The 11852-nt window shown below is 38.6% G+C and overlaps 2 protein-coding genes across 4 annotated transcripts in view; one reads left to right on the forward strand and one right to left on the reverse strand.

Annotated features, from left to right (window-relative positions):
- Positions 1-2652: 2652 nt before the first annotated feature.
- On the reverse strand, positions 2653-10226 carry mospd1 (motile sperm domain containing 1). Its single transcript, XM_015371039.1, has 6 exons — positions 10098-10226; positions 7095-7391; positions 6936-7011; positions 6590-6822; positions 3628-3789; positions 2653-3543 (listed from the first exon to the last, which is right to left on the reverse strand). Exons 2-6 carry the CDS (start codon positions 7246-7248, stop codon positions 3512-3514), a joined length of 657 nt encoding a protein of 218 aa, XP_015226525.1. The 5' UTR covers positions 7249-7391; positions 10098-10226; the 3' UTR covers positions 2653-3511.
- Positions 10227-11256: 1030 nt separating this feature from the next.
- The window catches only part of ints6l (integrator complex subunit 6 like), a 19396-nt gene continuing 18800 nt past the window's right edge, over positions 11257-11852 (forward strand). Inside the window, exon 1 of one of the 3 annotated variants that reach the window (XM_015371079.1) lies at positions 11257-11544. In XM_015371079.1, the coding sequence (XP_015226565.1) occupies positions 11434-11544 (111 nt within the window). In that variant the 5' untranslated portion in view covers positions 11257-11433. Of the gene's footprint in view, positions 11545-11722; positions 11762-11852 lie in introns of those variants that run through there. The other 2 variants (XM_015371078.1, XM_015371080.1) reach the window with 2 other exon arrangements.

Consider the following 11852-nt stretch of genomic DNA (forward strand, 5'->3'; position numbering starts at 1 on the left):
AAAAAAAGTAATATTGGAACTTTATTGATCTCACATTTGAAAAATTAACTTCTGCATTTAACCCATCCCCTTTGGGAAGCAGTAGGCTGCCATTGTGGGATGCCCAGGGAAGCTGTGTGGGGTTAAGGGTCTTTACTCAGAAACTCAGAGTGGCAGTCTGTGGGAGTGGAAGTGGAAATCAGGACCTCAGGATTCCAAGCTCTATGCCCTGACCACTAGGCCGCCACTCCCCAACCATAATAAGCCAGAAGGAGCAGATAATACAGCTCACAGTAAATCATTGATTAAATGTGGTTGTTTACCCTTAAGGGGATGAGAGGGGTTGAAGTCCGGAATGTGTTGAAAGATTCCGCCTTTATTCTGGCAAAGTGTTATTTATGAAAAAATTAAATTGGTATGATTGAATGTTAATAGGTTGCCACCTAATTTAGATAAGCGGGGTGCTGGACCTTTCGGCGCGAATGCAGTTGGAGATTCAGAGGCTGCTGATGCTGCTTTAGATCCATGTTAGGTTTGTTGCACAGGATGCCCAGCTGTGCTCCGGTCTGTGTCCCGGTCCTGAGCAGGAAGGATGTAAAAGGTTTTCTTCGTTTGAGAGGAAAAGACAAACATTGCAGTGTTTCAAGCCGCACTGGGATATTTGCACCAGAACTGCTCATTGGTTCTCCTGCTTCCTGTGTCCGTACTCTCCTGTGTTGATGCTCCATTGACCTGCATTGCTCTGTCGCCTTAAATGTTCATGTGCAAAGTGAATTGATTGTAAATCAGTCTGTAAGTGTTCCCTTTTTTTTAATTTAATGAAGAGTTTGGTTTAAAATCTTTTACTCAACGACTTTTTTTCTCTTATTTTCACACAATCATTTCATGGGTTTCTGTGATTCTGTGTCCAATGCAGGGATTTGTCTAACAAGTTAACATCTATGGAGGAACTAGAGTCACTGGAAAAAAAACCCCAAAAAATTCAAATCGGGCAATTTGAAAAGCCTTGCTGATTTTAAATTGAATTATTAAAAAGGAATTGTAATTTTTTTTTATATTATTCCATAATTAAATACTGGAATTTGTATTTTCAGATCCTGTTTCTTAATTGAGATTTAAAAAAACAAAATTCATAAATCAGATTATAAATGCATTTCTAAATCACACTTTTACAAAGGTTATTCATTATTCCATTTTCAGCTTACATTTTTGTTTTAATTCCAGTATTTGATAATGAATTAATGAATAGAATTTACAATTCCTCTGAATACTTAAAATAGAATTAGGCCCACAGCATCACTGATCCTCTACCTTGCATTTGCAAAAACTTTTTTCTTCACATTCACCCCTTGTTCCAAACCTTTCTGGGGCGCTTCATTATTTTGTTAAAGCTCAAACTTAATTTTTTAATCTGATGCAAATGCCACCATCTGAATTAAACATGTTAATTTGTGGTGGTAGGAAAGAGAAGTTTCAATATCCTCACTTTTACCCACAAAAATGAATTCATTTAATTTAGAAGTTCAACCATAACTGACTCACCGCCAAACCTGTCGTGCTGAAGGATGTTGCAGGCAGTAGATCGCTCTCCACGGTGTCTTTAGGCTCTGTCACGTCCATCATCGTGCTCAGTGTGAACATGGTTCCCTCTGTGACAAGCACAGGGCGCCATTGGTCAGTTTGCCAATCCTGGTGTTCTCTGGCAAACGTCCTGCACGGTATTCGGCTGTAAACACAACCCCTCCATCTGTGCACGTCAGGCCCTCGTACCGTCCTCATGGAGGTGTTTTCTAACAGATTGAGCAGACAGATGCACATTAATGGAGGTCATTTTGCAGGGCACTGGGTGTTCTCCTCCTGTTCCTTCTTGCACAAAGGCAGAGGTAGCGGCCCTGCTGCTGGGTTGCTGCCCTCCTACAGCCTCCTCAACATCTCCTGGTCTACTGGCCTGTCTCAGTCTCTGGACACTATGCTGACAGACATAGCAAACCTTCTTCTACAGCTCGAATCAATGTGCCATCCTGGATCAACTGAACAACCTGAGTCACTTGTGTGGGCTGCAGAGTCCGTCTCTTGCCAAAAGACATGTGAGAGTACCTCCAACATTTAAAAGTGACCAAAACATCAGCTGAAAGCAGAGGTTTTGAGTGGTGTGTGGTCCCCACCTATAGAACCACTCATTCAGTGATTCTTAATGATTACCAATTCAATCTGTTGTCTATTCTATTTGCATAGCAGCATGAATAATAGGCAGATGTCAATCAGTGTTGCTTCCTAAGTGGATTGTTTGATTACATAGAATTCTGACAAATTTTATCTAAAATAATATAAAGGTAGCCCTATATTTGACTTCAGTGACCACCTTATAAAGTCGTAGATAAATGATTTATTTAATCATTTATAATATATTATTTATTGATGATTGATTTGGTTTAATGTAAACATACATTAATATTGTCTATACTTGTCAACCTTTGCTCTAAACAATGGGTCTATGTACTATTGTTGAGTGTCTTTTTACTCAGATTATTTCGAGGTTTATCTTGATAAAATCTCTCATTTCCATGCAGACTGAAGTAGGCTACAGTTTCCCCTTAAAGTCCAATTGAAGGCTTTTTTGGTAATAACTACATCAGAAGGATAATTAAGTAATAAATATGTGCTTTAATTTGTGTCATTCATGCCGACCGTTGCACACCATCACTGACAGTTGCGTCAAGATGGGGACAAACCATTCCATTCACTTTCAGGGGGGTCATTGGTTAAGTTAACTTGGTTAAGGTCCTTGATAAAGAGTGCAATTATTTACATGTTTAGGCCGGACTGATTTGACATTTAAATATGACTTCTCTACGACTTTAAGTGTAAAATTGTGGACATTTAAATTAATATAAACAAGTAAAACATACAGACATACACACATAACCAGAGGAATCCTCATGGTTTGTTCTCTCTGTAGTATTCTGTAACTACTAGCACCACAGTACATCTGTAATAACACTTTATTGAGCTCTGATATATCTTGAAGCTCTTTGGTGATGCATAAAAAGTATCTGGACAGCAAGTAGTCAACAAGTGCACCAAAATGCAGCATCTTCAGTCTTACATTAGGAAACTTTTAAAACATTAAAAGACAGTTACAGGGCAATGTTCATGACAATGTTTTAATGGCTTTATATACACGTTTGCATGTCGATTTCTTCACACTCACGTTAACCCTACTGCGTTACACAATGGCATAACATGACAAAAAAAATATGCGCGTAGGTCCATGGGACGCTGGACCGTTTTTCTTCACACGGGGTGTTCAGAGATGGCTACGCTCCGGCTCATTCAGGCCTGTGGCGAAAGTCTGAAGATCTTCCTTTTTTTTTTTTGTAACAGCTTAGAAAACACAATGCGTATTTGAATTCAATGTGATCAAATGTGTTTGTCAGCTCCGTCCACGCCAACGTCAGCTCGACACGTTGGAAGCGCAGTCGTTCCTCTGGTTTAAACTGTTCATCCTCGTCCTTTCAGCACAAAAACGACTTCATGTACGTAGGATGACCATAGTTAGAAGACCTGAGATGTAATCAAACAACAAAAGGCAATGCTTAGAAAGAAGTTTATTTTGGGATTATTTTGAGGTTTCTTTTTCAATCTTACCAAGAACATAAGCAGCTACCAGTTTCTTGTTAACACTTAAGTGGAGGTAGACAGGCACAGTGGATTCCTGCTCCCCCATGGTTGGGAGCATGAGGGCGATCATGCATACAAGTCCCAGCAGCACGGTGAGCAGACTGGGTCCTCCGGCAACAGGACGACTCTCTGGAAATTCAGACAGCAACATTTGACTGGTAGGGTTTAAACAGTAACAGTAAATTACAGACAGATCCTATGCTTTTATTTATTTGGCCAAAACACACCCATAAACATTTATTCCAACTACAATACAGATCTGCTATAGGTTGAATGAGTAGTTGTCATGCTTAAAAGAAAATATTTCTTATGTGTTTTTACATTTCAGGTTGTGTTATGGTTTAGGATGTTGATATCTACTCAGGCCTCCTTAAGTGTGACATCTTGACTGACAAAATTTGGAAGTATCTATTTAAGTTGGAAGCAACTTCCTTCCTTCCTTCCTTCCTTCCTTCCATCCATCCATCCATCCATCCATCCATCCATCCATCCATCCATCGAAGGGTGCTGGTGCCTATATCCAGCTGTCTACGGGCGAGAGGCGGGGTTCACCCTGGACAGGTCGCCAGTCCATCGCAGGGCAACACAGACAAACAGGACAAACAGCCATTCACACACACTCACACCTAAGGAGAATTTAGAGAAGCCAATTAACCTAAGAGTCATGTTTTTGGACTGTGGGAGGAAGCCGGAGTACCCGGAGAGAACCCACGCATGATCAGGGAGAACATGCAAACTCCATGCAGAAAGACCCCGGAACTTTCTTGCTCCATAATGCAGCTGGAAATCAGACTTTTTTTATGTTAACACCAGGGTGCTGGTGTTATCTTTAAATTAACATTGCCGGGGAAAAGTATGAAAGTGGGTCTTTGTTCAAACCAGAAAAGCAAATAAGTGCAAGCTTTCCAAAAAGTGTGATTTTGGTTCTCCTCCAGTATTTTCAGCATTCCTAGAATGATGCTAACATTAGCGTGACTTGCTGATACCCCAAAAGGGGGTTCATTAGGGATTCACCTGCAGGCCGCCAGTTCATGTGGTTACTTTGTGACTTTTTACCTATTGTGTAACAAACCTTGGCTAACAGCTAATGTTGCTAATGCTACAACCACATGAACCTCAAAGTGGGTTCCCTCACTAAAACAAAGGGGCATGAAAAGGGGCCCAAATTAAGTTACACACAATATCTGTAATGGGATCCTGAGGATTTTCAGGTGCAGAGAGAGAAATAAAAGAGACATTCAGATCAGTTAAACCTCCACAGGAAACCTTAAATGTCTCTAAAGGTGTTTTTACAGACTGAAATCTAATAATCTCCCAGGGTGTGTTTTCTCACTTTATCTATTTCATCTACCTGCTTCTCATTCTAAATCTGGCTAACAATTTACGCCGCAAAATAGAAACCACAAATTTAATTTGATTTAAACCCAATCACGGGAGATTGGTAGAGAGTCATAGATTAACAATAATAGAGAGTGAGCGTCGGCCTTGATAAAGCTGTTTTTAATCAGATAAAGTTATTTACTGATTGTTTCAAAGAGGTTACATTCAGCAGGTAGACATGCCCATGGTAACGTGGCATTAGCCTAGAAAAATACTTCTAATTAAATAAATTCATTTTACCAGTAATAAATTATTTATTACAATTACAGTTTGGATTTATTTATTTATTTTTCTTACAATGGAAATGTTTGTTTACACCTGTTTTTTAATTGTGTTAGTAGAAAAATGTAGTTATGTCATTATCAGACCGCTGCTTTTAAAGAGGTACATTTGCAGCAGTGTAACATATTGTGCAGCTTAAAGCCTGTGTTGATTTTTAGTATTGAAGAAAGCTAAATATTAGATAACTGGAGCGTCAAAACGATCTCTTTATCTTTGTCTGTTCTTTAAGTGCCAGAAATAAGTAAAAACTGTCTTAATTTAAGCGTATTTACCCTAAATTTAAGTAGGTAAATAAGATGATCTGCCAATGGAATGAGTATTTCTATTCTTGCAATAAGATAATTAGATAATATCCACTTGAAATAAGACAATGCAAATTTTTTTTCTTATTTTAAATATAAATTGAATTGGTCCATTGACAACATGTCTCACTTACCTCCTCAATTCAAGACAAAATCCACTCTGCCTCTTATAGAATGAAAATGAATTTTACAGATTATAAACCTTTGCATGGTCTTGCACCCTCTTACCAACCTGAGCTGCGCTTTATTCATGCTCCGAAAAGAACCATGGGATCTACGGCTTAGATAACGCTGTTTATTCCGAGATCTAAACTTATGTGTTGAGGAATTAGAGCCTTTGCTGTGGCTCTGGAACCTCCGGCCTGTTAACATTAGATGTGCACCTAATCTGGAGCATTTTAAAATCATCGAAATGTACTGATTCTTAGTACAAGATGACCTAAATGTCATTTCTTAAACATTTCCTCTCTTTTATCCGTTGTGTCGTTTGTGTTTGTGGCTGTTTTGATAGTTTTAGCAGCTCTTTTTCAGTTTATGTGCTCGATCTTTTTTTTTATCTGTGATTTATTTTTCTTTTAACTCTTTGCTACTTTGCATGTCAGCACTTTGTGCAGCTAGAACTGTTGAAATGTGCTATATATTTAAAAATTTAATCTAGACTTTAAAATGTAGCATTTATTTTTATGTTATTTATTAGAAAATGTTCAAATACATGCTCACTTTATATTATTTTACAGCTTTCACTGATTATATAGGCTTTATTTGTCTCATACGTAATTTCAATATAAACACCTGTTGTCTACCTCAGCAGATGTGTGAAAATATATTTAAAAAAATGCCTAACAAAAATGCTTTCAGATGTCTAGATGATTGAAAGCACCAGGAAGTGAGCGTTCATGCAATGAAAGGATCGTTTTAATGTTTTTGGCTCCATCTAGAGGTGATATATCGTAACTGCTTCTTACCTGTCTGAAATGCAGTCTGTTCATAAAACTCGCTGTCTGCAAACTGCTCTTTAATCCGCCTCTCCTCATCTTGGGCCCTGGGGCTGTGTGGCTCCTGCGAGGCTGAGGGACGGAGCGTAGCCGTCACCTCTTTGCGTCCCAGAGCTTTCCGCTGACTTTGCTCTGACACCTGCAGCCGGAACTTGTCGTAAACGCCATAGTGGCACGGCCTCACATCTCTGTGTCGGATCACTCTGTGTAGACATGGGGGTGGAAAAAAATGACCCTTTTTCTTTGTCCAGAATGAAACGTCAGCTCTATGAACAACCGAATAGAAGGAAGACAAGAGGGGAGATACTTCACTTACATGTCAACGCAACACTGTGGCTTGACGGCTCCCGTAGAATCAACCACAGTATATTTGTTTGGCGCTGTGCACAGCACTGAGAATCGAAAAAAAAAATATCATGAAAAATCTAAAAGATTCCATTCAATGAATATAATTAATTTCCCTTCGCTGACTTGCCTTTGAATTTGAGGGCGAACTCATAGGGATTGTAGAGGGTGAGCACCTGCTTATGAGACGACTGCTCATCTGCATAGAAGACGAGCTCCGTCGGGAACACAAACACTGGAAGGTTTCCTTCCGCTAGCTCTGGCTGTCGATGCTGCTGCTGCATTGGCTCCAGCTCAGCTCTGCCCCCGTCCCTGTCCGCTCTCTGACCGGGCCCCCCAGGCTTCTCTAGGAACTTTCAAACTCTGCAAACCCCCGACGCATGCAAAAAGGCACCGCTCTCAGCTCCTCAGAGGGCATGACATGTTCCTGTAAGCAGACACACAAACAAAGCCATATGAGTTAAGAAATAAGTCCTCTGCATAAATATGGAAGTTCAGAGCATTAATGTATGTGGTGCAAATATGCAAACCAAAAATACTGCATATTTGCACCATATATATGTGTCTTTTCTTTTGTTCTTTTCTCCCACACCGTTTACATTTGATCACTGCTGCACTTTATGGAATGGAAATGTTCATTTACTGTCTGAAAAGCTGGACTAAACTAAATTTTGTTTTTTTTATACACTCTGTGTGTACAAAACGACAATAAAAGTTTGTCTAAATCTTTTCAAATACTGTAAAAAAACAAGCCTATTTGATGCACTTCCTAGGTCACTGATTATTAATCAATCATTTGTGATGTGATTCTCAGCACCTTACAACCAAATATCTTATTTTTTGAGCAACTTTTATCTCATAAAAACGCATCTCAAATGCATTTTTATTCCTTTTTTTCTCAAAGGGTCAAAAACCTGAAGAATCATTTATTCTTTGGTGTTATTCAAGTGGTTATATACACGGTTTATGAGCATATATTTTGATAATAGAAATAAAAGAGGGTTCCATTTCCTTATACTGATTTATTTTAGAACTGACACTGTCAGGTGTTATAATCTTTTAATTATCTTACTGGGGGAAAAACACAGAATACAAGTGGGAAGAAATACAGACTTGTTATACCTGTACATTAGGTAGTGCTCTGCAATATAAATGAAAAGTTTAGAGCGTTGATATTGACTCATTTTTAGACTGATCGCTAATCGTGTAAAATGAAGGAAATTGGTCCATGTACCCCTAACTAATTCCTTAAGTTTCTGTTTAATTCAAATAGATAGTTATTGAAAAGAACTTTAGGGATTGAAATGTAATATTTAGTCTGGTTTTCTGTGGTGTAATTCTACCAAGAAAATAAAATCTAGTTTGTTAAAAAATTTAGTTAATGGATCAGATCAGAAATCAAACTGTGAATCAGTAATGGCCGGAAAATAGTTAATCATGCATGAAAATTTTTTTTTTTTTTTTTACATATTAACACATCCGAAATCTGACGACAGTGTCTAATCCTGAAATCCCACATCCTCCGTCTCCGCTCCGCTTCAGACCTCCTGCGCAAAGCAAAGCCTACAGCCTCCGCTGTTCCCCCCGTCTTGTTCTGCTCTGACTTCCTCAGAGCTCAAGGAGAGCATGAGCTATATTATTATTAAATTCAGGAGCAAAACATACGGAAATGAACGCTTAATTTAATAGAACATATTTAAAAAATCCCCACCATTATCCAGGCAGCATATGTTCACTTTCTGCCCAAATATTTCCGTTTTGTTGTGAATTTTTGTAACAGAGATAATCAGGCTCATCCATGGTTTATATGAAATATGTTTGTTCTCTGCTTCCAAACTCAGCATCTCTTCATCCAGGCCTGAGAGGAGAAGTGTCTTTTGAAGTTGTGAGAGGCGCTCTTAGGCGCTTTGACTGGATTTGATGAAACTTTGAAGCCTCTCACTATAAAATAAATATCTTGATGGAGATGAGAAATCTGCTTCCTGAAATGCTGAAGTACCAATAATTTGCATCCAATCATTTAAACAAACGGTCTTAGTATTTGGGAATAAAAAAGCTCACGAATGAGCCTGGAATAGCTTTAGAATGGCTTTGTCTCCATTCAAACCAAGGTTTAAAGCCTTATAGGGGAAACGGAAGCCCACTGCTCTCATTAAGCCAGAAAAAAGAAAAAATAACAAACGATTAGTTCTGGTGTTTTATAATATATGAGAGTCAGGAATTACTTTATTTAATTTTTTTTTATTTAAAAATTCAATGTATAACATGGACGCATGAACACCTAATTTTATTTCTGTGTTAAATTTTGTTAAAAGTAACGGATTGTAATAAAAAAATGTCCCTTTATTCGTACCCCAATAATTTTTAATTGGTGACCCCTGCTATAAAAACTGACAAGATGTCCCATGAAAACCATGGGAATGATTTGCTGTCATTTTTATCTGTGTACTTTAGAAGGAATATCGTAGAAAAAGTAGGACACAAGATAGTGAGTTTAACAAATGTAACCATAACACAAGCAACAGCCCTTTATATACCTCTATTAAACATAAAATACCTGTTATAGAGATCAACCCTTCAGACAGGTGGACTCCAAGCGGGCGGTCACGTGACCCGCGGTCTGTTTACATGGTTACATGGTTAGAGCTGTAGGGCCGAGGCTAATGTCGCAACACTTTTTGTTATGCTGCTGATAATTATAACGAGAAAATCACGACCGTATGGGCCGAGAGTTATCTTTTCTATACATGGCTTTTTGTCTTTGATTTAAATACTTTAATGTCCCCCGATTGACGCTATTTATCCACACCAAAAAAAGAAAAGAAAAAAAGAGTCGTAATATCGACTAAAAAAGCGCATACAATTCTATCTTCTACAATGTCTTAGTTATAAATATTATTTAAATAATGTAATCGTGGTGGTTATAAACTAAAACTAATTTCAATATTTGTAGTATCGGCCTTGCCACGATGTAAACAGATCTTTACAGCATTATAATGTCACTGTTTATTAGCCTAGCATAAACCGGCTAGAATATTTCGTACTGTTAAGCTAATAAATGTTGGACGGAAGCCGTGTCGTAGCAGGGAAGAAAACGCAGATGTGTTTGGAAATGACAGCGGGTTGAAGTTACCTTGTCGCATTAGATTTGATGAGGAATACCCGAAGAAACAGCAGTCTGCTGTAATCCCACCCTGTTGTTTCTCTTCAGCCCTTTTTCCTTTATGCTGCAGACGGCGCGGTGCATGCTGGGACGGAGGAGGGCAGCAGGAACGTGTTTATCATTTTATAACGCTACGTCTAGATTTATGGACACCCACCCTCCTCCCCACCGACATCCGATGTTATTGAAATCTGCCCTCTGTCTCATTATACTCAGAGAGAGGTTGTTTTTTAATCTATTAGCCTGCATAACTATTTATTGTTTATATGCAACAGATTTGTTTTGTTTTACAGTTGTAGAGAAGCAGCAAAACAAATCATTTGATGCTGTGCTTTTGTTTATGCCTTAAATTTGCAATAAGCTTTTAGTCTTATTTTATGATAAATGCACAATTGTTTAAAAAAAACATAACACAGCCTAACCCTAGATCCACTGTTACTGACTAATAATAAGCAGAAGTGAGTTATCTTAAGAAAAAAATAAAGCTCAATCAAGAATTACAATTCAAGCCAAACGAAAACGGATTTTTAAATTCTATAGTCAGGATTTGGTTAAGATGATGTAAGCCAATGTTTAATGTTTTAACCTATTTTAACATCCAGTGATGACCTTTTACATATTTTCTTTTTTTTTTTGTTTCAAAACAAGAGTACGTCTTTTACTCTTTATAATTATATAATTCAATATATTAACACGGTTTTAACGTCTTGTTCATGGGGCGGAATGTACTTTCCTCTCGTGTTGCATTTGCGAGCCTTCTGAAGCTCCGTGAAGGCAGGACAAGAAGGACAACATTGTGAGAGAGCAGCTGCTAGGAGGCGGGATGAAGTGGGACCTCATTATGACCTCTTTTACAGATACAACCGATAGTTTTTCCTTTTTCTTTCCCCCAGCCCATGAAGATGGATTACATGAGCTATCAGATATTTTATCAACGGTTTGTTCCGCTAATTGACACCGACCATCAATCACAGAGTGCGAACGTGCGTTGTAACCGTTACTACCTTTTTATATCTTTCTGTTCTCAGGGGGCGTGGTCAAAGCGCTGGGGCTCGGCCAATGGAATTGCAGTGTGGGAAGAGGGGTGGTTCCGTTAGGTTAGGAGCAGAAGTTTAACAGCGCGAGCAGAGAAGCAGCTTCAGAAAGGCAGACACAGAAAGGGCAGATGCATCGGCCCGCTGCCTTGGGGTGGGCTTATTATAACAAATATATACGCACAAATGAGTAAACTGTTTGGCTGCACGATAGCTCATATGTGGGTAGCAGTTATTCTAGAAAAGCATCCCTCCGCGGCTTTCAATTTAAAATGCCTATTTTAGTTTTTCTGTTAGACACGTCCGCTTCTATGAATCAGCGCACTTATTTGGGTACGACGTATCTGGACGTTGCTAAAGGCGCGGTTGAGATCTTTATGAAGGTAAAGATGGATTCTACCCGGACTTTTTTATATTTCAGCAAGCTTCCACCTTTGGTGAACTCAGGGTTCCTTGACAAAAATCGTTAAAAAAATAATATATGCTGTTTTTGGTTTTCTTTTTTTTTTTTTTTTTTGACAGTTGCGTGCCCGAGACCCCACTTGTAGAGGCAACAGGTAAATGTTATTTACATTCGATGAGCCACCATACGGAGTGAAGGTAATTAGTAAATGATACCATTTTTTCACATTTCCAAGTCGAACGTGTTTGTCTGTCAGTGAGACTTTATTTTTCCGCCAAGTTGAAAACG

Source organism: Cyprinodon variegatus, unplaced genomic scaffold, assembly GCF_000732505.1.
Source record: "Cyprinodon variegatus isolate N-32 unplaced genomic scaffold, C_variegatus-1.0 Scaffold52, whole genome shotgun sequence".
NCBI lineage: Eukaryota > Metazoa > Chordata > Actinopteri > Cyprinodontiformes > Cyprinodontidae > Cyprinodon > Cyprinodon variegatus.

Excerpts from the sequence above, each read along its gene's own strand:
- mospd1 (XM_015371039.1), bottom strand. The coding sequence starts at position 7,248 with ATGCAGCAGCAGCATCGACAGCCAGAGCTAGCGGAAGGAAACCTTCCA. Across the intron at positions 6,823-6,935 it reads CCACAGTGTTGCGTTGACAT|AGTGATCCGACACAGAGATG; the intron begins GTAAGTGAAGTA and ends ATGTCTACACAG. Across the intron at positions 3,544-3,627 it reads GGTAGCTGCTTATGTTCTTG|GTCTTCTAACTATGGTCATC; the intron begins GTAAGATTGAAA and ends ATTACATCTCAG.